The sequence below is a fragment of the Mesoplodon mirus genome (assembly GCF_964341445.2).
Source record: "Mesoplodon mirus genome assembly, chromosome: 6".
Lineage (NCBI taxonomy): Eukaryota > Metazoa > Chordata > Mammalia > Artiodactyla > Ziphiidae > Mesoplodon > Mesoplodon mirus.
In genome coordinates, this window is record NC_138982.1 from 32,435,728 (window position 1) to 32,463,228 (window position 27,501).

The 27,501-nt window shown below is 42.7% G+C and overlaps 1 protein-coding gene across 1 annotated transcript; it reads right to left on the bottom strand.

Annotated features, from left to right (window-relative positions):
• Window positions 1-1,480: 1,480 nt before the first annotated feature.
• Window positions 1,481-26,942, bottom strand: ROPN1 (rhophilin associated tail protein 1). Its single transcript, XM_082626225.1, has 6 exons — window positions 26,899-26,942; window positions 11,933-12,060; window positions 8,217-8,334; window positions 6,782-6,943; window positions 2,143-2,318; window positions 1,481-1,613 (listed from the first exon to the last, which is right to left on the bottom strand). Exons 2-6 carry the CDS (start codon window positions 12,046-12,048, stop codon window positions 1,547-1,549), a joined length of 639 nt encoding a protein of 212 aa, XP_082482351.1. The 5' UTR covers window positions 12,049-12,060; window positions 26,899-26,942; the 3' UTR covers window positions 1,481-1,546.
• Between the last annotated feature and the right edge of the window lie 559 nt (window positions 26,943-27,501).

Sequence of the window (27,501 nt, forward strand, 5' to 3'; positions counted from 1 at the left end):
CTTAGTCTCAACCGATGGCTATAGTATCATCAATGATTTCATACATGTGTTCAGGATTCACTCTGATGGCTGGGGTTTCATTAGCTTCACTCTTCAGGGATTATGCTCAGGGCTACTGAGGTTTGGTTACTAATTTCAAGCTGTTTCTCTCAAAGGTACAAAGGATCTTTTAACTTTTATTATTTTATGAACTTGTCTTAGGGTCTTTCACATTGGGGCAGTTCCCTCTGCTCCCGTTCACTCCTCACTCCCAGGCCAGATCATATTTAAATGCTTTGACTGCAGTGAAAGAGAAACAGAGAGACTGAGGCAGGTTAAAGTATTTCACTCATTCTCTAAACCTGGTTAATTACAGCTCAGGGTTTCACCTGCAGTGCTTCAGCCTTTCAAACAGCCAAAGTCCCAGAGTGGATGCAGCTGATGGGCCACTTTGGCTGACAGCAAAGCCTGTGGTGACATCCCATCACAATCTTCTTTTACTTAGTTAGACACTAATAGACAAAAATGTCCCCAATTCCGTAGAGAGATGCGTATATATGAATAAAGCAACCTAAACATGATTTTTATACAAAAAACAACTGAAGAGGGGATAGTACTACAGATAGGAGGCACCGGGCAACCTGGGCACACCTGGCCTTAAGAACAATAACCACACAGCCTGTGGTTCTCATTGCTTCCTGGGAGAAAGAAAAATCTTCTGGTGACCTTGTCAGAAGGTCTTAAGCTCATTCAGGGGATTTTCCTGAGAGGGTCTCATTACATCTGGATATGGTGTCAGACACCTTAATATGGACACTTCAATAATCATCTCTGAAATGCTTTTTTAGTGTCTCTCAGGGCCACTTACGTTAAAGTGATTTAAGTTCGTGTCTTAACTTCACGTTAGACTGTGAGCTCCTAGAAGGCAGAATTCACATAAGATTTATTTGTATAGGCCCAGAAGCCAGCATAGTTCCTGGCTAGGGTTGCTAGGTGTAGCAAAAGAATAAAACAGAAATTCCTAAAAAATTATTGTTTATCCAAAATTCAAATTTAACTGGGTGTTCTCTATTTTATCTGGCAATCCTATCCCTGGCATACAGCTAACCTCAATAAATATTGGTGAATGAGTGAATGAATGAATGAATGACCATCAAAGCAACCAATGAAGAAATAAACAGGTAAAAACATGGATTGACCATGTAAAAGCTACTCATGTAAATTACGCCTAACAATTATAAAACATCAAAACTGTGTCTGGATAACATTCTACCTTTGAAAATCTGACAGCCTGGCTTTTTCACTTGAGATACATTATCAATGCTTCGTCAGCCACTTTACTCAGTGTCCATGTGGGAAGAAAACTAATCTTCTGTTAATGGACGTGTTTTGTTCCAACAATTTTACATCATAATTCCACACATTTCTGATTTCATATGTTTGCTTAATTGTTTATTCGTGTGTACCAGTTTCACAGGAAAATTGACATTGGATGGTGTATGGGGTTCAGTCATTCTGAAGCACAATCATCTCTGTATCTTCCTTTAAAATTGCCAAAACTGTGCTTTTATTCCAGCCGAACCCTGGGGTTTTGGGTAAAGTCACTCACCTTGATTAAACCATCAGGACCAATACTGTTTGGGAAAAAATATATATTTGGGGGTTAGCTCATTTAACAATTAATCTTAAGAAAGACAATATATAAACAACTCTCTCACTCCAAATTAATTCTGCTGTGGCTCCTGCCCTCATCACCCTCTTTTTCTCTGAACTCTTGACTGCCTGTTCCTCCTCCTCCCCTCCTACCCCACTGGTCAAACCTGAAAGGGAGCCAGAGTCACCTACTGTGCTTGCTGAGACACAGCCACTGGGCCCTGCCCCCAGAGTTCCTGATTTGATGGACTCAGGGTGCAGCCTCAGAAATCCCATTTCTAACACGTTCCCAGGTACTGCGGCTGCTGGTCTGGGTAGCACTCTAAGAATCACTGTTCTATACCATTCTTTCTCTTCTGTTTCTCCTTCTCTTTCTGATCCCTATTTATTGTTCTTCACAATATTCCTCTGTTCCCAGAGCAGTATAATACAGTAACCTCACTATATCTTGGCCAGCTAGATTTGTTTTCCGCATATTCTTTCCCCTCCAATTGGTAAATGTTTACTTACACTTCACGTTCAATGTAGTTGAGCATTCGACTGACGTGTGATGCAGAGATCTCCCCATCCACTTCAGCGATATATGTGTAGAGAAACTGGAAGGTGCTGAAAGGGATCCGGGGAGGGCCACCATCGTGGTCAGATGATAGCACTTCACACACTATCTTGAGAGTTTTGGCAATGGTCTGTAAAGCCATAAGGTTAAATGAGGAGAAGGTCACTATTCCAAACTAAATTCCTAAGATCAGTTTAGATAACAACAAAGAAAACGAAAACCTTGCTCTCATAAAATAAAGTGGGGATGATGTAATATTCTGGAAAGCTTGAATTTTTTACACCCAGATGTCATTTAACTCAATCTCAAAATATTGAGTATCTACTGGGTGCCTTTCTTTTTCCTTTCCTTTCTCGGTTGGAGGGATACTTTCAAGGAATTAAGTTTATAAGCTGTTGAATGCTTTAAGACATTTATTACTTTAATTAGAACAATCTCACTAAAGGAGGGGAATTTGCTTTTGTAGTCTACAAAATTAGAATGATTTCTTCTTACTGCCCTGCAGTCTTCTCTCTAAAGGGCTGAAGTGATTAGTCTAGCTTATGTACTCCAGTGAGACACTTGGAACAATGCCACAGGAGGGGAGCAGACCGCTTTCATTTCCTCTCTCCTGCCCTTGGGAGTTCTCTCCTGGAGGCCATCGTGAAGCACTGTGTGAGGCAGTGTGCCAGGCACTTCCACAAAGGAGGGTGGGAGGGTGGGCACACAGGAGGCTGGTAAGAGGTTGTCAGAGAGGATGGGAGGCCACGTGCATGACTTGCAGTCAGCATGACTGATTTTGGGTAGATTTGTGAGCATGTGTGCCCTGAACTTCCCAATTTCCATCTATAGCTCATCCCCTCTGCTTCTAAAAAAACCCCTACTGCCCTATTGCCTTTGTTCTGTAGTCCTCTTCCTACAGCCTCATCCAAATTGGGGTGCTGTTATGGGCTGAGTTATGTCCACGCAAAATTCATATGTCGAAGCCCTAACCCCTAGAACCTCAGAATGTGACTGTATTTGGAGATAGGGCCTTTAAAGAGCTAATTAAGTTAAAATGAAGTCATCAGAGTGCGTTCTAATCCAATAGGTCTGGTGTCCTTATAAGAGGAGATTAGGATGCAGAGAGAGAGAATGGGGGAGAGAGAGAGACCGACCAGACACATGCATGCAGAGAGGGACAACCACGTGAAGGAAGAGGGAGACGATAGCCATTTACAAGCCAATGAGACATCTTGATCTCAGACTTCCAGCCTCCAAAACAGTGAGAAAACAAATTGCTGTTGTTGAAGCCACCCAGTCTGTGGTACTTTGTTACGGCAGCCTTAGCACACTAATAAAGGTGCTTTCTACCCCGAACATCTTTTACTGATTATTCAGATAACTCAAATTCTATTGCCCTTATACGATTTTCAAATATTTTCAAATAGTTAATAAACAGATGAATGGATAAGAACTCTCTAGGCTGGAGCTTTTTGGTAAACTTAAATAAATCGGAAGCAAACAGAGATCTGCATTCTGTTGCACAGGAATTTTGGGTCAGATGGGGATCCACTCCATAGAGATAGCCTGTAAGCATCTTACAAGCCTCATTTTCAAACTCAGAGGCGAAAGGCTCAGGAAGTGAATTATTTGCTAACAAAACATGCCCTTCCTTCCAGTGAGCACGACTACACGATCTCTTCTTGTATATGATTGGTAGGTATTCTAGAGAAAGGAGTGGTGACGGGGAAGAGGAACACAGGTCTGCATACTGTAGCATTGTGAATCACATGCAGATTCGGGAAGTAAATGCACCTGCTTCCTAAAATTCCTGCCATTAGATTCTTCTATAAGGAGGGGGCTGGATTTTCCACATGGCCCAGAGATCATGGCTGGCTGGTGAACTGGCAAAGCAAGGAGGGCATTTCTGGGCTTGCCTCCAAGAATGTAGCGATTAGTAAGAGTGCCACCCTCCTCCAGATGGTGACACCCTGACCACCCTTACATTTAAGTTCCCAGCAATAGTCCAACATGAACCAAGTGGGCAAAATGGGATGGGCCCTGGATCCATAGGGCACCCTTTATTCACAGACTAGACTTTCATGCTGACTTCGCCTCTAGGTGATATTTTTTTTTTTTCGCGGTACGCAGGCCTCTCACTGTTGTGGCCTCTCCCGTTGCGGAGCACAGGCTCCGGACACACAGGCTCAGCGGCCATGGCTCACGGGCCCAGCCGCTCCGCGGCATGTGGTATCTTCGTGGACTGGGACACGAACCTGTGTCCCCTGCATCGGCAGGCAGACTCTCAACCACTGCGCCACCAGGGAAGCCCTCTAGGTGTTCTTTGACATAGGGATGATGGGGAGCAAAGTCAGACACCTGAGTGCCTCTCAGAATTGGCGGGGTCCACTGTTATCCAGAGCCAGGCCTGATGGTGTCTCTGTGGAAGCAGAGAAGGTGGAATTGAACCACAGGATGTTAGAGATCAAAGGACCTCACGGAACATCTAGGCCAACCTCCCCGTTTTAGCAGGGAGGTAGAAAGAATTCACCTCATGGTTTCCTCTGCCCAGTTTGGGTGGCAGCCATATCAAAGTAAATCTTACAGCTGCAGAGGGAGGGTTGGAATCGGTTTTTCCGAAGTCAACTCTTGGTTACTGTGAGGTATGTGGACAAGGAGAGGACTCAGACACCTCCAAGGTGCTGAGGGGCTGTGACACAGAGCACCAAAGGCAGGGAGCAGTTGAGGGCAACCCAGAAGAGACTTAAAGAGGCCCTGAGCACCAGGGAGAATGGAGGTGAGCTGGCTGGGGGACCATCGTGCTGTGAGAGAGACCAAAGACTTCAGCTGCACAGCTAGTGACCACACAGACGAGTATTTCCATGGAGACAAGAGATGCCAGAGAGTGGGCTTCCCTGGTGGCGCAGTGGTTGAGAGTCCGCCTGCCGATGCAGGGGACACGGGTTCGTGCCCCGGTCCGGGAAGATCCCATATGCCGCGGAGCGGCTGGGCCCGTGAGCCATGGCCGCTGAGCCTGCGCGTCCGGAGCCTGTGCTCCGCAACGGGAGAGGCCACAACAGTGAGAGGCCTACATACCGCAAAAAAAAAAAAAAAAAAAAAAAAGAGATGCCAGAGAGGACCAAGGGATGTGGGAACCCTCCTCTTGGCTGCTCTGTGATCCCAGCATCACCACTTTCCTTGAACAACTGCCACCTTGGAAGAGAGGAGCAGTGAGGACAAATCTGAGAGACTGAGCAATTCACCTTAAAGCTGTTTTCAGTTATTGCAGCAGGTGAAGAGTCCTGGGTTGGGTTGGGTTGAATCTACTTATTTTCTTACTCCACCCTTCATGGGTAGGGTAGATGGGGAAGAGCAGGATTAATGACAGAGAAAGTATTGGGACACTTCCCCCCGCCTTGGACGTCTCTGAACATGGTGTGAGTAAACTTGTGACCCCATGAGAATTTCATAAAACGTGCCCATTTTTTATTTCTCCCCTGTGATTTTCCCCAATCCTTGGGGCTATTTCCACAGAAGTGTGATAGTGCTGACTGGCAACGTATCTGCCTCTGCTGCTGAGAGTAGTTTATTCGTTGCATAAGGGTGCAAGAAAGGGCAGCGAAGAAGGGAAAAAAAAACCACAAATGGCCTCTCCTGTCTAAAGAAATAATTATGCTGAAAGTTCAGCAGCATCCACAGGAAAAGTTGGACTACAGTATTTCTGGTAACTTTTCTCACAAACAAAAGTGTCTAATGTGCATACCCAGGATATTCGAGAAGAAAGAACAAGATTGTATTTAAACATACTGAATGATTCAAACTACCTTTTTCGTACCATTTAGTTTTGGCAGAGGCAATAATTTTCTCATTAAGTTTTAAACTTGTATGTATTTCAGGGATTTAAAGAAATCATTTTTCTGACTCATTTTCATTTAAGTTATTATAATTGTGTTTAACAAGAGTGAGTCCACATATAAGATGATACCTAAATCTTTTGAGTATGTATATGAACTGGTTTCTTTAAAACAGGAAAACGGCTTTTGCCGTTGTCAATCAAGTCAAATTTGGAAAAGGCATGAATTTGTATGAGCATCCTGCATCCATGGGGATGTCAGGACTCTGAGTCTGGAAATAGCCTCATCTCTCCTTTCCTGCTCTCTTCTCTCTGATTTTTCTATCCAATTATGCTTATCAAATAGTAGTTTTCGATAAGGCTGCACCTCTTTTTAAAAATCTCTATTGGTATATCTTCTAGGTGTCTGAAACCCAAGTATAAGCCAATCTTCTACAGCTGGCTCTTGGTTACTTTTAGGAATATGAATGGAGGGAGTGGAGTGGTAATGGAAATAAACCTAAGTGCAATGACTGAAATTCATAAATAATCCAAAACCTGCATTTTAGTCAACCTCTCCCCAGAGTCTGATGACAGCTTTCCCCTCTCTCCTCCTAATCCCTGCTTCTGGCTGATGAGCACAGAAATGACCTTAATTCAAAGAGGAGAAGGAGTAGACAAGAAGGAGCACACTCCTCATGAACCCTGGAGAGCTGACTGTGTGTTCTTACCAAGCCTCCCCCCCGCCAGGTCCCGATAGATTTTCCCTTAAGGAACAAAAACCATTAAAGCTAACTTACAACTCCAAGAGAGCTGCAAGAAAGGGCGAGAAACTTCAGCCACTCGATCTCCTCCATGAAGCGGCCCACATTCATCACACTATTAAACAGGTCCGGTGGGAGATTCAGCACCTTCCACATCTGGGCCAGCTCATCTGCGTGGACGATCAGTCTGCCAGCAACCTGCGGGGCCGGGGACAGACACAAGACAGGGAATGAGGGACAGGACAAGAGAAGGCCCTGAGAAACCTACCCCGGGGCAAGGCCCTGGTTCTCCTAGCACACAGCAAGGGGTGGGGGAAGGTGTCAGGGGTCAACAGAGACTCTGTTTGGCAGTTCTCTTTGTAAGGGTGGAGGAATATTCAGCATAGTGAAGAACATTCTGAGATATAATCATTCAAACTTCAGGTATCAGAGTTATGGGGAAAACATACATGTATATTACACTTTAATTTTTTTCTAGAGCTTTTATTATCTGCTGTTTCATCCCTAGGTTGTCCCTGTAAGGCAGATAAAGCAGCCTGAAAATGAAACCAAGGGGCAGAGAACTTGTCTGAGACCACTATTAGTGGTGAAACTAGAACTAGATGTTAAATCTCTTGCTTCTAGACTCCGCTGAGTTCTTTGCACTAGACCCTGAATGCATCGCCCATGCTTTCCTGGGAATAACGTGGGGTCTGTGGTCTGGATGCCTAATGTTGCTTGGTCCCAGGTACCTCGGATCTCTGCCATGTCTACTGCACAAGGTGCTTGGTGGTCAAGAGGGAAGGGTGCAAATGGCCAGTTGTCGGCCAACAATGCAATAATGGTGCAGATGCCCCAGTGAGGTGCTACTACACCTTCCCTGGTCCTCTGATTCCAGTGAAATGCTAAGCCTCTGGGACCAAGGCAGTTGGTTAAGTCAGTCCTGAATCACCCCAAACCTCTTGGTCCTGGATCCTAAAGTGAGGTATAGTGTGCTAAGCCATTTTTCTTGGGAGTTGGCCAAACTGTAAGCTTTCTCAAGACAGACCCTCCTCATCCATTCACAGGACATCTCCCAGGATGATATGGCTGTGGAGAGAGCCTAAAAGCTAGGTTGTGTCTGCACCTGGGGTAACTGGGGAACTATAATATGCCCCTCCCCAACCGTGATTGGCATTGTATCTGGGCTTGATCAGTAAGGGAGACACTGGCAAGGCATGTGGACCTGCACTTTCTGGAGAGAAGGAATTCACATTGCATTGAGCCCCTGGACATTCTGCCAGCTTCAGGACGACGTGGGATGACCCAACTGACAACTCAGCTTACAGCCTATTTCACCATGATTCCTATTTCCCCACGGGAAGATTTACTCTCAGTGCATGGTTTAGTGAATTTTAAGACAACGGTGAGTGGCCAGGTGACTTTTGTCTGTACGCACCCAACCTTGACATCGTCCCTACACTCCCCCTCTGTGCTGCCGTTTGGCCCTTACCCGAGAATGCAGGATCTTTAACAGGTCCGGTGTAAGCTCAGCCCAGTAAGACAAAGTCACTCGCTCAGACGGCTCTCTCACTGGAGGAATCTCTCCACGGGACAGAGCTCCAAAATAACTGCAAGAAAAAAAAGTTGGGGGGCTAGGGGGAGCAGCCTCTACCTCAGTGGCCTCTGGATGCTTTGGGAATCCCCTCTCCCTTTTCTTTGAGGGAAGGGATGGAGGAAAGAACATTTATTAAGTGGCTTCTATATGCCAGACATTGTTTTTAGTTCATTTATGTACAGGAAAAGCCTGAATGTGTTACTTTACACTTAAGGTATAGAGATGGCTTAGGGAATAAAAAGATTTGTTCCTCTCTAAGGATGAGGAGTACCAAAAATTTGGTATGGAATTCCCTGAAGCATATTAGGTCTGGGTATTTTTTTCAGTCATTCCCTCCTAAGTGTTTTATATACATGTGTGCACGTGCACACACGTACATACACACATATAGGCATATATATTGAGATAGATAATATATTGATATAAGTATTGTATATGTACATATGCATGTCTATTTTATGTGTATGTATATTAAAGGAGAGAGAAAATTGTTATTTTAAATCCCCCACTCTTTTTTATGAAGGAAGAATCCTAGTACTTGGAGGATATTTTTCTTTCAAATATATAAGTCTTTATGCTTGGTACGATGGCTATCTACATACTTAAAGTTGGTCTTAGGTAGTAGTAGGGGTATGTAATCTTGGAAAGAGAAGTGGGAAGAAAATTAAAATGACTTCCATAAGAAAGGGGAGGAGATGGGGTGCTCTGGGGGGGTGAGCCTGAAAGTGTTTCCAGCTAGAGGAAGTGAGGCTTGGGGCTCCATCGGGGAGGGGAGAGAAGTTTGGCAGGGCACTAATAGAGGCTCAGGTGAGAAGACAAGCGAAAAAAGGGTTTGAGATGAACTCACATGGGGTGTGTGCTGTAAAATCCTCCTCTATCTTCCTTCAGAAATTTCAGTAACATCTGCCTGCCCACCAGTGCTTTGTGGAATGGACTTTGTTTTGGTGCAGTGTGGAAGAACACTGAGCCCTGTTTTGGGATTGATCTATGATGGGAAGAGGCTGCCTGCAGCAGAGAGTGGACATGAGCAGTTGATACTTGGGGCACCGATGCCATATGGAAGGGCCTGTCTTCATCAGAAGCCTTGTTATTGACTACCCCTGGATCACAGCCTCTGCCCCGTCTCTTATTAATTTTATTTTATTAATTTCTCCAGATCCAGGTAATATAAAAAGAATACAGGGAAATTTTATAAAAGCCATACAATGCAAACCACTCTTTGTCTCTAAGCCACCGCACAACGCAGAGCAACGGCTTCCAGTACCGAAACACCTTCCAGGCACCCCTTGGAGGTCACCAGCAGGGAGAGCAGAAGAAATACTTTCAGGCGACCTCTACTAATGTGCATGAGCAGTCTCCGCAGACAGGTCAGTGGTCGGGTGGGTGTGGCTCAGCAGCAATGTCTTTGGACCTTGTAGCAGATTTGGTTAGAGAACGTGGAAATGAGGCTGTAATCACGGATTTCATCCTCCATGGGTTATTTAGCTTCTTCCGCAGTGAGCATTTCCATGGTTCTTCAAATTTGTGTGGTCACACTGACCCACCACAAGACAAATTAGTTTTTTTCCTGCTGATGTCTGGTATATGGTTTCTTCATGGACAACACATATGCAGGGAAACTTATGCTTGTGGTAAATTAAGTAGACATTTCATCCTGGAAATACTTTGTGGAGTTTTACCTCTAAAATGCTGCAGGTTTGTAAGTTACATTAAACTGTCTGACGAGTGCTTTCCGTGTCTGAATACATGGAGAGTGTTCTTAGATCATGTTCTCCTTTTTCATTGTAGTTAAACTACAAACTGATTCTTCACAGATATCTAAGACATTTATAGCACATGATACAATATGGGGGAGCAAGCAGGTTACAACAGTGCAATGTTTTCTCCCATAAATGTCAGGGACAATGCCAAGAAATGTCATTTTTCTTGCTATAAAAGCAGTGCAAGAACAATAAAATGGGGTTTTAAACTATTGTATAGTATAGAACAAAGTCTGTCTGAGTGTGCCAAAAGAAATTAGTCTTCTGACGCTAAAGTTCAATCCTAGAGGTAATATATAAAATTTAGACTAGAAAACGAAACAAGAGTTCATTACTAGGCAAAGCAACCCTATTTGTGTCTGTTTTTATGAGCACCACGGGCTTATTTTCCTTCCATTTGTAAAAGCTTCGTCCTAGCCCAGCCCAGGAGCCGGATACTGTGTGAGGCTCCTCTTAGATTGCTTCGTGAGCCTTCTCAAAGGTGTCCGCACCTTCTTCTCACCACCTGCCCACTGCACCTCCTCGGCCTCATGCTGCGGACATTCTCCCCTCCCCCAAACCACCAGCTCCGCTCTGCAGCCTCTCACTCCTCCCCCCCCTCTCCCACTGAAGCCCTACTGAGGAGGTCATCCCCAAGCAGTAAAAATCGCCTGAAAATGGTCCCCGGGAGGTCTGGTCAGCTCCTAACTCCTGCCCCAAGCCTCAGTCCCCCAGTTCGAGCAGGCACTTTTTGTCTAAGAAGCAATTTCGTAGCTGGGAGGCTTTGTGTGCGAAGCTCTTTCAGCCTCAGCCAGCAGTTATTGTGTAAGCTCCTTCCATCGAGCAGCCTCTGAAGGTGTCTCCTGAAGGAGGACACCTGTGGTGGAGGCACGCTGTTTGCAGCCAAGCCGGTGCTTCGCCTGTCCCCATCACTCTTTTTTTTTTTTTTTTTTTTTTTTTGCGGTATGTAGGCCTCTCACTGTTGTGGCCTCTCCCGTTGCGGAGCACAGGCTCCGGACGCGCAGGCTCAGCGGCCATGGCTCACGGGCCCAGCTGCTCCGCGGCATGTGGGATCTTCCCGGACCGGGGCACGAACCCGTGTTCCCTGCATCGGCAGGCGGACTCCCAACCACTGCACCACCAGGGAAGCCCTGTTCCCATCACTCTTGCCTCGCTTCTCCAGGATGCAACGGGTACTGTATGGACATCCTTATGCTGAAGGAACGTATTAGTTCAAAGACACAGTCAAGAAAATAACAATTTCCCCAAAGACAAGATACAAAGTGTCTGGCTGGGGCACAAGAATGAGTTTTAACAGTGGTAGAGGAAGGTGTCCCATTCAAGGAGTAAACTCAGGAGCGAGGCCACTTGGACTGATCCCACACAATCCTCCACCTGGGCTCATCACATCGCTCCCCCACAGGTGCACTGCTGCCATCTAGTGGTTAAACCTGAGGATGAGGCCCTGGTTTACACCAGGGAAAGGCAGGCTAAGCTCCGCGGGATTCCGAACCCTTCTTTCCACTGGGACGGGGCTGGGGGAGGGGTGGAGGTGGAGGGCAGGCACAGGGTGGAGTGTGCGTGTGTGATGTGATGTGGTAATCTAACTCTTGCTGATTGCCCTAGGACACTTTGCCTATAGCCCTGGCGTCCTATTGCTCAGTCTCGTTCCCTTGGGGGAGGGCCTCCATCCTCGCCCGGTTTGCTGTATTTACGTGTGGATTTTAAAGCACCAACAATTATGCCGATCAGTCTCGACTCCCAGGCTGCAGCCGTGACAACCTCCTCAGGTTTCCAAGACCTTCCCTCCTCCACCCCCTATCTCCACCTCCAATGGGAACCAGGGGCTGGAGGTGAGAAAGGAGTACGTACTCGGCGGCCCACTGGATGAGATCTTGCGGCTGGGTCCGAATGGCGGCTTTGGTAAATTGCTTCAACAATTCCGGCAGCTCCGGGGGGATGCATATTTGCTTATGTGTCTGAGGCATTGATTGGTTGACCTATTGTCGGGGTTGGCGGGGGGGGGGGAATAAACAAAATGAGAATCTTTGAATCATGAAATGACAGGAATCTTGGACAGGAGGTCATCCAGCCTCTGTTAGATACGTGCAGTACTGGGGAGTAAAGTACCCCACAAGACAGATCTCCAAGGTTAGAAAGTTTTCACTAATCCCTGCTTTTTGTTGTTATTCCTTCATTTACATCAAAAACACAGAATACTATTTGTTCATTAAAAAGTAGAGATTAACAAGAGGTAAGCAAAAATATCCCTGGTGATATCCCAAAATACTGGCTGTCTCCTTCCAGAATTTTTTCAATGTAAATATGTATTTGTATATATAAAAATGGGGACATACAAAACAGCTTATTTACTCAACATCTTATCATGACCATCTTCCATATCATACAACTCTTATTGGCCCAATAAGCATCGTAGCAAAATTTACTCTGTGAATCCTCTATTACTTGACGTTGGGTTACGTATTTCCAAATAAAAATAATCATTAAACAGCCATTTGATGAACATCTCTCTGTACATTTGCAGGTACTCATCCACTTTAATTGTAAAAGAGAAACTTGTATATTTCACTCAAAAAGTTCCAGGACAAATTGAAACAAAACATGAAAATCCATAGATGGTATGCAACACTATACACAAATAAACGGCAGATGAAAAGTCTTTGCTTTTAGTAGAGAAAGAGAGACTAGATGTTCTGAAAAGCACTGTCTCTTCAAAACACCTGGATACGAGACAAATCCGAGCAAATATACCTTTCAAATTGCCTTGTTGACCTTGCAAGAAAGTGAGGGAAATCCTCATGTGCCAGATAAGTGAGTAAAGCAGAAACCAGAGTGGAAAGCAAATGAAGAAATTAGGGCTGACGTGGGGGCAAATGTAGACACCAGGAACTTGAAGCTTTGAGATAAATGGCCAGGCAAGGACTGAAGAAGTAAATAGCTGAACAGAAGACTCTCTTATCCCCCCAAATCTGAAACCCTCCAAGGCTCACACACTTTCAGTGTGAAAGGGTGGGACTGAAAATATCTGCCTAATGGCAGGGGGAAGAGGCACAGAAATCTTTCTCTCTTGCTGCTACTTTTTGGGGGAGAAATAGTCTTCCACGAGTTTGTAGCCACAACCTAGGTCTAAGTTTTAAATTTATACCACCAACCTGGTTGGGAAATCCCAAGACAAGAAACCAAAGTGGCCTCAGGTGGTGGTACTCCATTATCTTTTACTTTATGTTCTTTTATTTAGAGGAAGAAGAGTATAAAGATATTAATTTTAAACTTTGTAAAAAGTCAAGTACACATGGCAAAATTTCAAGGGTAATTACTATAAAAGTAATATAACCACCAAATCAGTAGATGGGAGAAGAGGAATTAAAAGCACTAACAACATAGAACAAATTGACTGATCCAAATGAAGGCAAGAAAGGAGGGGCTGGGGGAAGCATAGGAAAGGTGGATAAACAACATGATAGAGGAGAACCCATATACATATCAGTAATCACAATAAAAAGGAAAGGTCTTAACTGTGCCAGTTAAAATACAGAAATTATCAGACTGGATTTTTAAAATATCCAGCTGTAGGCACATCTGAAAAGACACAAGGACCAGGAAGACTGAAGGTAAAAGGATATATGGATAAATAGGCAAATAATAACCAAAAGAAAGTTGATGTAGATGTGTTAATACCAGACAAAAGAGACTTTAAGGCAAAATGAATTGTTAGGAATAAAGAGGGTCACTGCATAATATAAAAGCTTCAGTTTAGGGCCTCCCTGGCGGCGCAGTGGTTGAGAGTCCGCCTGCCGATGAGGCGATGTGGGTTCGTGTGTGCCCAGGTGCGGGAGGATCCCACATACCGCGGAGCGGCTGGGCCCGTGAGCCATGGCCACTGGGCCTGCGCGTCCGGAGCCCGTGCTCCGCAACGGGAGAGGCCACAACAGTGAGAGGCCCAAGTACCGCAAAAAAAAAAAAAAAAAAAGAGCTTCAATTCATTGGGAAGATAACACAGTTCTCAATGAGTGTGTTACAGACACCACCATGGGGGAATCTCATGATGCTGGGTGGAAAAAGCCGTATATTGTTTAGGGTCACAAATATAATAAGAACAGTATTACAAGACATTTAATTATAAAGAAATATAAGAAAGAGCAAAGGATGATAAACACAAATTCAGAATGGCATTATCCTCGGTAGGGGAGGGAGAGGGATATCATCAGGGAGACACAACAGGAGTTCCCACACTATTAGTAATGTTCTGTTTCAAGCTGGATGGTAGCTGCCTACATGTTTGTTTCATTATTTTTTTCTGCCTAAATTTACATTATGCATTTTATTCGTATGTATGAAATATTTCATAATTTAAAAAGAGTTACTGCTACAAGTTGATTGTTTCGGATAACTTTTCATTTTACCTAGCAAAGGACAGTGACTTATTTTTCTCATATTGTCTGATATATATATGTGGTAAAATATACATAACATAAAATTGACCACTTTAACCATTTCTAAGTGTACAGTTCAGTGGCATTAGATACATTCGTTGTTGTGCAACCGTCACCACCACCCATCTCCACAATTTTTTCATCTTCCCAAACTGAAACTGTACCCATTAAACAATAACTCCCATTCCCCTCCCCACAGCCTGGCAACCACCACACTACCTTCTGTCTCTATGAATCTGACTACTCTAGGGACCTCATATAAGTGGAATCAGACAATATTCATCCTTTTGTGTCTGGATTATTTCACTTAGTATAATGTCTTTAAGGTTCATCCATGTTGTAGCATGTGTCAGAATTTCTTTCCTTTTTAAGGCTGAATAGTATTCTATTGTTTGTATAGACCACATTTTGTTTATACATTCATCTTTTGATGAATTGTTGTTGAGTTGTTTCCACCTTTTGGCTATTGTGAATAATGCTGCCATGAACAGTACCTGCTCCAGTCCCTGCTTTCAATTCTTTTGAGTATATACTCAGAAGTGGGATTGCTGGATCAGATAGTAATTCTAATTTTAATTTTTTGAGGAACCATTGTACTGTCTTCCACAGTGCCTGCATCATTTTACTGTCTGCATATATTTTGACAGGACCTTTTAAGTTGCTGTGCAATTGTTTGATTTCTATTCTGAAGGCTCAGTGGCCTCATGTCAATAGAAGGATGGTCCAACTCTAATTAAATAGGCCTCCATGACAATACTAATGATAACCCTTTGTTGGTATAGAGCAAATATAAGAAATCCTTTACTTCACCTTACTGCCTCTTCTAATGACTGTTCTGTGATCTCTCTTCATTTTGGGGCAAAGACTGTCTAGTAAGTTTTTCATACCTAGTCTTTTTTCTCAATGCTCAATCCTTGTTTAACCTCTTGCAACTTTTTCTGCTCTCACCATTCCATTGGTCCCTTAAAGTCATCAGTTACATCTATTAACTTCTTATCTGTGCCAGATGAGATAATCCTGTGCTAAGTATTCCGTATACATTTTTTTCACTTAATCCACAACATATCCATATGAGGTAGGTGTATTATCACCATTTTACAGATGACGATGAAACTATGAATGACGATAAAACCTTTGAAACGACACGTAACTAATAAGTAACAGGCAGGATTTGAACATACACAGTCTGAGGCTGGAGATGGCCAGTTAAACATGACTGTCATTCCTTTCTTGAGGCTTTCTCTTTTTTTGATGGCATACACTATTCTTGTTTTTATATTTTCCTCAGCACCCCTCCTCTGTCTCCATAGCTCTTCTTCCCCCTTCCTCCTGCTAAGCAAGACTTAGTAATCTTCCCAAAGCTCAGTCTCTAGCATTCTGCCATTCTTGGAGAGCTCACATCTACCACGAAACGGTATTGATGACACTTGTTGGTCCATCCCAGACCTCAGACCTGTGCTACATTTCACATTCCTTACTGCTTCCAGGACATCTCCACTAAAACTCATTCTCCATCTCCCAACTAAGTCCTCTCTCCAGATTTGTTTCAGAACACGATACCACCATTTCCTCAGTCATTTGGCCTCTATTCTCTTTAATCTGTTGACTCTGTCACTGAATCCCATTGATGTTTCCTTGGAAATGTGTCTCCAAACTCATCCCTTCCTCTCTTTTTCCATTTCTTTTAGTCTGGTTCGGCCCCTCGCCTCCATATGGGCAACCCTGTCTCGGGTCATTCTCTGGTCTATTCTGGCCGGTGTGTCGGGATCTATCTTCTACTGTTGTTAATAGGTGAGAGAGCCCGGCTCACAAAATGATAATCATATCCTGACTTTCAAGGTTCTCCATGATTTATAGATGTAATTTTATACTATAATTTTTTAATATAATTTTTTACTAGTATTTATGAACACAAATTTCTAACACATAGTCTACTCTGGCCACTTTCCAAGAAATTATATATTCAAAGCTTAACACTTTCTCATCCATTGTTAGCAGTACCCTATCCTCAGGATGTTGCTAATTCTGGCTGGCTTACTTGAGGTGCCCTCCCTCTTCCTTTCCATCTGTTAAAAACCTGCACACCCCGGCCAAAGTTCATCTTGAGTCCATACTATGCCATAAGCCTTCCTACAAAACTTGAGTATCATCAAATATTATTTGTAGTACACATTTTACCATTTTATCCTATTCTGCCTTTATAGATCTCTAAAGCTGAGCTTCCCACAAGTGGTCATGGCAGAATGGGTTACAGGTGTGCCATGAGAGACTCATGGTTGTAAACTTTTCATAGTGATAACAAAATTTACAACCATTTTATAACCCTTCACAAATTTATAACAGTTGAAATTATATTTGGATACATATTTTGCTCAGTCAGTAAACTTCCAGATTTCAGTAATTATTGTTTTTGCACTTAAGGTTTTATGCAGAGCACCTGCCAGCAGAGATGCTTCTATAGAATTTCCCCCTTTAACCACCATGTTAAAACCATCTCTGTAAGTCTGATTATTGTTTGAATTGCAATGTATTTATTGTCAGTGAAAACTTTTGTGCATAAGTGTTTCAAATACTTAGTTCTTCCTTTGATTTAATTTGCTCTTATTTTTAAAATTATTTTCTCCCCAAAAAGAAGGCATATTTTCATCATCATCATCATTTGTCTCTGATAAAACATAATTGATTTTATTTTTTTTAATTGTGGCTTGATTTATAGGTTTATTTATCCTTGGCTTTTGATGTAAAATATCCAAAATCTGATTCTGAATGGAATTTTATAATGACATTATTTACTTATAGAAATAAAAAAAAGTTTGCTTCTAAAAGCAAATAATAGTGGAAAATTTAATTGGTTCAGTAAAGGGACTGTAGGCCTTTAATATTCTTATAAAAGTATTTTTCAAAATATTTTAACTATACTTGAGTATAAGTAATACTTATATTTTGTGGAAAATTTAGCATTTTAATTATTAAATTAAATGGTAATATTTCTAAAAATTCCCCTTATCAAATGCTTAATTTTTCAAAAGTTTTGTGATTTATTTAAAAATATTCTTAAGAAAATGGACAATCGTATTTTCTCTGAAAACTGATTTGTTATAGTAAAAAGTTCTGTAGTCTCCGTAAGTATTTTAAATACACGATTTATTTTCCCACTATAAAGGGTAATTTTAAATTAAATATTAAAGTTTAATTATAGTTTCATACTTTTTAGAGTTTCACAGACATATACATGTAGTCAAAAATATAAATTTAAATCACTTATTAGACAAAATAGTGAGGATTATTTCAAAAAAAATTATATCAAAAACAAATTTTGATTTGTTTGCTCTGATAATTTTTTTCTTTACCCAAATATCTGCCTAAATATCTCATTTTCATGGAAAAGTTATCAAATGAAAGAAATTGTGCCAGGTAAATTATGCCAGAGCCTTAATAGAAAATATCTATATTATACAGATAGTCTTTTGAGAGATTAATTCTTAAAATTTTTGATCTCAGCACCCCTTACATTCCTAAAAGTTATTGAGGACCCTAAAGATCTTTTGTTAATGTGGGTTATATCTTGCAATATTTATCATTTTAGAAATTCAAAAATATTTATTTTAAAATAAAAATAACTCCTTTACATGTTAACATAAGTAACATTTTTATGAAAAATAACTATAGTTTCCAGACACAAACAAAAATCCTTAATGAGAAGCATGACATTGTTTTACATTTTCTGAAAATCTTTTAATGTCTGGCTTAATAGAAGACACTTAGATTCTCATCTCTGCTTTGCATTCAATCTGTTTGATTTAATTCAATTACATCATATAGCTTCCGGAAAACTCCACTGTACACTCTTAAGAAGGAGAGTGAGGAGGACATACAATGTCTTAGTATTATTACCAAAATAGTTTTACCTTCATGGATTCCTACCCCCTAAAGTGTCAAGGATCCTCAGAAGTCCCGGAAACCACACTTTGAGAACCACTGTTCAGTGGGACTGTTTATTGCAGTAGTTTACATCAGGTTGGGTTCAGGAAGAACTCAAGCCAGAATGTCTCCCACAAGTACAGACTCACTCATTTTAACAGCCTGCCTAAGAAATGACCATGTTTGGAACCAAATGAAGCAAAGGAAATACAAAAATGGAATATTACTATTAGAAGATGCATTGATGACAGTCTCTACAAGACCAAATCAAAGTGTTTCCCTGAAGGGTGATGAATCTACAGATGTTAGTAACAATGTTTAGTTAATAGCAGTAGTTAGAATCCCTGGAGAGGAAGGTTTGGAAGAATATTGATTTGCCAGAAAGTACCAAAACAAACTACTCAGGATCAGGTATTTGGAGTAGGAACTAAACACTTTAAAACAAATAAGATTTTCTGGATTATGCAAGCAAAACGGTTTCTGTACTGGTGGGAAAGCTGTGATGGCAGGGAGGTGGGAAGGCTTTATGTCATATCTGTTCTCCATGTTCTGAACACCTGAGATGCAAGCCGTTGTTTTGTTCACATAGAGCTCTTGTCTGTACATTTGCCTATAGATGTGAATTCCATATTAAAGGATGTTGCTAATAAAATCCAGGCTGCTATGGTTCTGTTTTTAGCTTTATGTGAAGAAACAGTCTGCTGTCTCCTACTAAGTCACTATCAAAGGAAAAGCTTTCCCTCCCCCACCCTGGAGGTTAGGAGCTAAAAGAGGAATTGAAAGATGTCAATGATCCTTATTGCAGAATTGTTGAGGAGAGTTTCTTGTCTTCAGAAAATTGGCTTACTCGACATTTTCGAGCACCAGAATGAATTTAATCAAAATCACAATGAATGTGTGAAAATATAATAAAGTGTACCAACAATGCTCATAGACTCAAAGAAAACATGAGGTTAGAAGTAGTTCGGGGGGAGATTAATATTTCTAACTTCAACTCTAAAGAAGACTGGTAGCAAAACATCTGTTAGGTGTCACGCTACTTGGAAATACATGATATAAAAAATTTAAGTGCATTAGAAATCCATTCACATTATCCTAAGAATTTCAAAGACAGAAGAAATCAAATTATTCAGATTCTGGTTAATAGTGAGAAAGGAGTTCCTGTTAATTGGAGAAAATCCAATAAATACCATTTTAACATTTGCCAAGACCCATCTGTGAGGCAAGCTTTCTCACTGATGGTGACTATCAGAATTTGAAGAAAACATCATTAAAAACTTTTGGTCAGGAATTGCATGTAGTTATTTCAACACACAACTTGATATAAAGCAAAATCATGATGTGAGCTTTATTTCTCTCTAAAAGGTTAAAACTTTTTTAATTGGAAGTTTTATTCAAAGTAAACATTTAATATCTTCACTCTCACTTTTTTTTCTTTTTGCAGTATGCGGGCCTCTCACTGCTGTGGCCTCTCCCGTTGTGGAGCACAGGCTCTGGACGCACAGGCTCAGCGGCCATGGCTCATGGGCCCAGCTGCTCCGCGGCATGTGGGATCATCCCGGACCGGGGCACGAACCTGTGTCCCCTGCATTGGCAGGCGGACTCTCAACCACTGCGCCCCCAGGGAAGCCACTGCATTGATCTTTGCCATCGCCCCAAAACATATTTCTACTTCTTATTTAATCTCCAGGGAATGACTTTCCCCTCAAGCCCTACCTGAGTGAGATCAAGGATGTCAGAATGAAGTCACACTGCCATCTTCTGCCACCAGTCCATCTCTTTGACCTCATAGTCTTTCCTCTGCTGCTTGAGCTCTTAGTTCTTGCCTTGTCCAAGACCTGAGGAACCAGCACTTGACCCTCTACATTCTTCTCCGGGCACTGTCTGGCCTTCTCTTTAAAAACATTTTTTTTTTTTTTTTTTTTTTTTTACTTTACTATCTTTCCCAATGGTCTAATTCTCTTTTTCACTGTCAGACTTCCCAAGTGCACTAAGGACTGACTCTCTTTCCTCTCCACGTGATCCCTCCTCCTTTAACCTCCTATAAAGCTTCCATCTTGATTATTATTCTGAAACTGCTTTCACAAATGTAAATATCACCAGTCTCCCTGACTGCTAAATCTAGTGAGTTTCCTCACAACACTTCTTCTTGGCTTCTGCATTGCATTTGAGAAATCGATCTCTCTCTGATCAAACACCTCACTCCATTGGATGATGGTTGTACAGAGTCTTGCTTGCCCCAACTCTTTGCTGTTCCTTGTTCATTTCTGTTGCTCACCTTTGTCTCCACCACTACTTTTTAGAAGTATTGCCTAAGGCTCAGTCCCTGGATGTTTGTGTTTTCTAAGCTATGCTTCTTTTTCTCAAATTGTTTGTTTTTAAGAATTTTGATAAATGCTCCACGTGTACCAGAAAAGAATGTTTACTCTGCAGTTGTTGGGTGTAATGTTCTATATATGTTAAGAGGTTTAATCATGTAGTTCAGATCTTCTATATCCTTATTTATTTTTTTGTCTGCTTATTCTATCGGTAACTGAGAGAAGTGTTTTTAAAATCTCCATCTATAAGGTGGTTTTGTCTATTTTTTCTTTTAGTTCTGTCAATTTTTGCTTGATAAATTTCCAATCTCTGTTATTAGCTGCATAAATATTAAGGATTTAAATTTTTTTTCCTCTTGAATTTAACCTTTATCATTACGAAATGCCTCACTTTATTTGTCTTAAAGTCAACTTTGCCTGCCAGTTTTCTTTTAATTTTTGCAAGATTAAAATTTTTCCAAACTTTTCCCTTCAATGTTTTGGTATCCTTTTGCTCAAGGTGTGTATTTTGTAAACAGCTAAAAAAAATACTCTGAACATTTTGTCTATTAATTGCCTCCTTTCTTTTAAAGGGCATATTCACTGAGTATAGAATATCTAGGTTAGCAACTTTTCCTTTCAGCACTTTATGTAATCCCATTGTCTTTTGGTCTCCATTGTTAAAAATAAGCCAATTCACCTTGGAAGGGCTCAGCACCCTCCTGGAATTTGAATTGATCCAGTACTCGTTGCTTCTAAAGCTCCCTGATGTATTTACAATATTTTTAAAAATAATTTTTCTAGATTTTTAAATTTGTTGCAGTAGGTGGCTTGAGCTGCTGCAACCTCCTATATTCTAACTGGAAGTAGAGGAATTTTGGGGCCTTTAACCAGAGCTCTATACTGATGACTCCCAAATCTGCAGCTGTAAACTCTCAACCATGCTACAGTCATATCCACCACGTACCTACTGTAGAATTCCTCTTTTCCATAAAAGCATCCAAAACAAACTTCTTTTACTCTCTCAATTGCATTAGTCTGATATATCATGGCCATTTTTTTTTTTTTTTTTTTGCTGTACGCGGGCCTCTCACCACTGTGGCCTCCCCCGCTGCGGAGCACAGGCTCCGGACGCACAGGCTCAGCGGCCATGGCTCACGGGCCCAGCCGCTCCGCGGCATATGGGATCCTCCCAGACCGGGGCACGAACCCGTATCCCCTGCATCGGCAGGCGGACTCTCAACCACTGCGCCACCAGGGAGGCCCTATCATGGCCATTTTTATTCATCCTTCTCTTTCATTCCCCACTTTACTCCCAGTGGACTTAAAAAAAAAAAAAATCTGTCTGGAAAATAAAAAGGAACATCTTTCCCAAAAAAGGAAGGGACTTAATTTGACTTACAATATAGTTCAATATCTTCAATTTACAAGTGAGAGAATTGATGTACAAAGAGGTGAAGTGATTGGCACAAGCTAACAGTTTCTGTCGGAGCTGAATCAAGAACGTATGTCTCCTTCATTGCTCTTCCCACACTATACCATACTGCTTCTCTCAGAATAAGGCAATTACACATCATGGATTTTCTCTAGGGCAATCCTACTTTCAAACATTATGTTTGACTCTCTCCATAAATTACTGAAATATCCTGGATATTCCCATTTGCATCATGAAAAGTACATTTTTAGCACCCTGAAGTGGAACAAAAATTATTTGTCAGAGCATGTTGTAATTTTTTGTCCTGAAAATATGATTATTGTCTTGTTAGCCATATTCCATACAGTTCCAAAGAATGGAGGGGTGCCCAGCATTAAGAGAGGCTTGAAAGTCAATGCACATTCCTTATCTCATTTAATCCTTATATCCATCTATAGGTAGGTTCTAATATTATAATCATTTTCCAATGCCAGGAAATCGAGGTTTAGTTTTCCCAGATAAAATGTCTTAACCACTCATGTTATCACAACACTTTCTAAAACCTTTAGTGGATCTTTATTTCTTTTCTCATCAGAATGATGCCCTGTCTGACTTTCTAGCTCTCTATGATTTGTCTTATTCATATTAGCTTGCCTCTCCAACTTTATTTCAAAGAAGTCTGGATCTTTTTCTACCCTGGGCCAACCCCTGGATCAAGCCAACTCAGCATTTGGATGCCAACAGCAATATTGCTAAGAGCAGTCCTACCTGACCTTGTCCTTTTTTTTTGTTTTTTGCATAGTGGTTTTTGGCTCTGTTATTAGCAAATTTCTCCAAATTGCTTATATATCATGCTAGTACCACCTCTTGAAAGTTATGAGTTCCACATGTTTATTATTTAACAAGTGAACAGTTACCTCTTTCAAAGTGTCTTAACTTAGGCATGTTCATATTTCAAAGATTTCCGCCATGTTCATATCATGGTCCACAAGCCCAGGGATACCGTTTACAGACTGCTACGTTAACTGTGCTCCCTAATCACAGTCATGGGGCATATGGAACCCACAAGAGAAGCCCCTTCTTCCTCCGGGAACACACCCCCTGACTTTGGGACCTGGCATACAAACCTGGAGCCACCTTAACCTTGTCTTTCATGTAAATGAAAGTCTCCATTTCCTCAGAGTGAAGAGTCAGAATATTCCCCTACATCATTTCATCCATTTACTTGTTTTCCCTATTTCTGATTTCATCATAGCATTCCTATGATACGGGACTCAGAGTACATAAGGGCTATGTGGGGTGAATGCACCACAGTTTTCAACAAAAGATCAGGGCTATGTTTCTCTCCATTCTTTTATTTTTTCTTTTCTGGCTGTGTTGGGTCTTCGTTGCTGTGCACAGGCTTTTTCTAGTTACTGCGAGCGGGGTCTACTCTTCGTTGCAGTGCGCAGGCTTCTCTTTGTGGTGGCTTCTCTTGTTGTGGATCACGGGCTCTAGGCATGCAGGCTTCAGTAGTTGTGGCACACGGGCTCAGTAGTCGTGGCGCACGGGCTTAGTTGCTCCGTAGCATGTGGGATCTTCCCAGACCAGGGATCGAACCCATGTCACCTGCATTGGCTGGTGGATTCTTAACCACTGCACCACCAAGGAAGTCCCTCCACTACCATTCTTGATGATGTTTAACATTGCACTTGGCTTCTCTGACACAAAACACAGATTCCATAGGGCAGATCAAACTCTAATGAAGAAGCACTCTTGACCATGAAATAGGAGACCAGGACTCTGATCCTGGGTCTATCTTTGACTTAATTATGTGATCCTGGACAAACAATCCAATAAAACCTATGTGTCAGCAATAGCACTGAATAAATACTGGGATACAGAAATAAGTTAGTCACACACCCTGCCCTCAGAGAGCCCATAGTTCAGTGGAAGAGACTAACAGGAAAATCAGTGATTACAATAGGGTATGGTAAGTACTAGATATAGGAGAACAGAAACTCCTAGATGAGGCATCTAACTCATCTGAATACTGGAGAAGGTGGTCAGAAAATACTTCCAAAATAGTGATGATATTTGAACAGAGACTTGGGGAAGCCTGGTTTGTTCATTGCTGTTATTCCCAGCCCCAGAACAGTGCCAGGTACAGAGTAGGTATCTAATCAGAGCAAGGAGCGAATTCTTTGTGGCTAGGACTACTTAGACAAAGGGGTGGAAGTGTCAGAGAACACGGAGAATTCAGGGACTTGTGAGTAATTATGGAGGGCTAGAGTGGATAAAGAGGGAGTGGCTGTGCCTAAGGCTGGAAATATAGCCCAACATCAGAATATAAAAGGCCTAGTTTGCCATGGTAAGACTTTTGAACTTTATCTTAAAGGCAATAGGGATCCACTAGAGGATTTAAACACTAGAGTCACTCGATCAGATTTTGGTGTTCACTTGATGCTCCAGTTATCAGTTGATTTCCTCTCTGCTCCACATTCACCCTGCATTGCTTCCTCAGCAAAAATAGAACTAGGTCTTTTAGTTTTCCTTTGCCAGCTGGCACAATGTTAAGCTTTGTCAGTAGAGGGCGCTGGAGGGATACTGGAGGAGGAAGGGGCTTCTCTTGTGGGTTCCACATGCTCTTGCTGTTAGGCTCCAGGACCGTGCAGTTTCCCCAGTGCTGGGATCCTGCGGTGCACAGCTTCTGGACCATCTGCAGTATGTAATCTCTTAAGTGCCCAATGGCTGCAGTGCACAGCAGTCAGCAGTGCCCAGTGGCTAGCTGCTTCCCCTGACACCTCTCTTGGGAAGGCTTGCAGCAGAGTACAGCCAGTGTACTTTCACCTTTTCATGAATGGCTTCTTTGGCATCCCAGACAGTGGATTTCTGGCTGCCTGGAACCTCAGCAACTTCTCTGCCATCTAATGAGTTGTGGTTACACCCTCTGTGACACACTCTTGGGAGGTCATCTGTTTCTTGGATGATCTATCTCATGGGTAGTGATTGCTTCGTATATCTGCGATTCCTGTATACTTTGGATCTTTATGTCTTGCTAACCAATCTTCCATTACTCCAATCGATTATAGTTAAAAATTAGTTATATTGAACTGTCTTTGTTAAATTGTTGTATGATTTCTTTCTCTTTGCTGGACTCAGAAACACACATTGACTGAAAGCTGTGGAGATGCGCTGAAGAGAGTGGAGAGAAGCTTTATGCAGGGAGCCTGGTTAGGAGAATACGGCAGCACTTTTGGTGACAACTCTGTAGAACATCATTGCCTTGAAAAGCAATTGCAATGGGGATGGATAGGAGAAACAGGGGCTACAGGACTTGGTAACCACTGGGGGAGATGGATGAGAAGAGAGAAGAGTTTAGGGTGACTCCCTACTTTTCAAGCTTTGATGACTGGGTAGATGGTGGCACCACAGTAGAAATGGCAAACACAGGTCAAATTCCCCTCCCGTGTCCCCATGGATCTCTCAGGACTTCCATGCACTTTTGAGCCACAGAGACTTAGGATCATAGACTCCTTATGTTGGAAAGGCAATGAATCCCAATGTTTTCTTTTTGGCAATATGGACCATTTGTTCACATCTGATAAAAGAAGTGGGGAAAGGTCCATTCTATCTTAACATTCCATGATTCCAATGCTTTGTGAAGTTCTTTTCTGTTCTTAAAGCTCTCGTTATGGTAGGCCTTCCTCAATTGTCCATCCATTCTAGCCCTGCCCCCCCAAATCTTAAAATTCAACAGATTTCCTCTTATGCCTCCCAATGTGGAAAGGCAAGCCAACACGTATATGTCGAGTGCTGAAGAATAAAGGTCTTATCCAATACGAAATATAGATTTGTTTCTGCAATTTATTTGGTTTTACTGGTGTGCCCTTAACAGGGCCTCAACTATATAAACGAAAGCCTGCAGTTACCTGAATGAAAGGGTCCAGACACCAGAATCTCGGAGGGAGTTTCTACGAACTGCTCTTAGAACCAAGGACCAGGCAACTGTATGTACTTGCTTGGGTTTGGAATAGGAGGTGATGTGTTTTGGACACATGGTTACCCTTGCCTGGATGCACTCCTCACCTTTCCATAGGTTCTCTGGGTCTCAGATCAGCTTTCCCTGACCTCTCTGACTGTCAATTCCCTTATACCCTCTCAGAGCATCACTTAGTCACCTCCCCTTGGCAGCACTTAGCTCAGCTCTAATTTTCCATTATTTGTGTGATTTTTTTGATGAACACCTGCCTCTCCCAATAGACTGTAAACTTGAGGGCAGGGACGGTCACTTTCTGCTCACAACAGAATCCCCAGTGCCTAGCCTGGTGCCTAGAATACAGTCAGTACTCAATATATATGAGGAAAATGAATGAATGACAGCGGTTTATAAAGTACTAGTCATGTCCTTTGGCCCTCATGGCAATCCCGCCGTAGGTATTCTTATATCTATGTTAGAGATGAAAAAGCAGAGGTTTGTCTTGTCAATGGGAGGATCTGATCCCAGATTCTGTTATGTTTCCAAATCACTGCCCCCGTGTAAGAAATCATAAAATGGTAGCTCTGAGTATAAAATATACTTATACTTTGGGTAGAGAGCAGTAATCATCCATGGTTACCTTCTCTTAAGGATCACAGTCCCCCCTCTTGCTTTGTGAACAAGAGGGGTTCAATCCAGGTGGGCCCATCGGGCAGGACTCTTCCCTCCGACCCGGGCGGTCGTCGGGGCGCTCAGGGTGCTCCCCTCCCTCCACTTCCCCTCGGGGTGGTTACCTGAGGCTTGCTCCCAAACTGGCTATCCGGCACCGGCACCGGGCGACACCTCGCGCCTGCCCTCAGGCGGGAGGTGTGGTGAGAGATCCAGCGCCTCGCACCTTCGTCGGGCGCAAAGCAGCAGAATCTGGGCGGGGAAGGGCGGCACCGGCCTCAGTCTCAAGGCGCAGGAGAGGTGGGGCTGGACCTGGCTTTGTTAGCTCTTCGCCTTCGCCTGGCAACGCGGACGCCGGCTGCGCTGCCTAGCAACCGCTGCCGCGGGGCCGCGGGCGAGACCTCACCGAGCCGCCCCCGCTCCCCACCCCGCGGCTCCGCCCCTCCCGTCTCGCCCAGCCCCCTCTGCCACAGCCTCCCGCTCAGTCTGGGTTCCCGAAGTTCCGCCCGGGGCGGGGCTAGGAAATTGAGAACTGCTTCGGCTTCTTTTTTTTTTTTTTTTTTTTTTTTTTTTGCTGTACGCGGGCCTCTCGCCGTGTGCGGCCTCTCCCGTTGCGGAGCACAGGCTCCGGACTCACAGGCTCATCAGCCATGGCTCATGGGTGCAGCCGCCCCGCGGCATGTGGGATCCTCCCGGAATGGGGCACGAACCCGTGTCCCCTGCATCGG

Coding starts and splice junctions, on each gene's coding strand:
- ROPN1 (XM_082626225.1), bottom strand. CDS start 12,048: ATGCCTCAGACACATAAGCAAATATGCATCCCCCCGGAGCTGCCGGAA. Junction 8,335..11,932: donor CTCATCCAGTGGGCCGCCGA/GTACGTACTCCT, acceptor TTTTTCTTGCAG/TTATTTTGGAGCTCTGTCCC. Junction 6,944..8,216: donor TAAAGATCCTGCATTCTCGG/GTAAGGGCCAAA, acceptor CCGGCCCCGCAG/GTTGCTGGCAGACTGATCGT.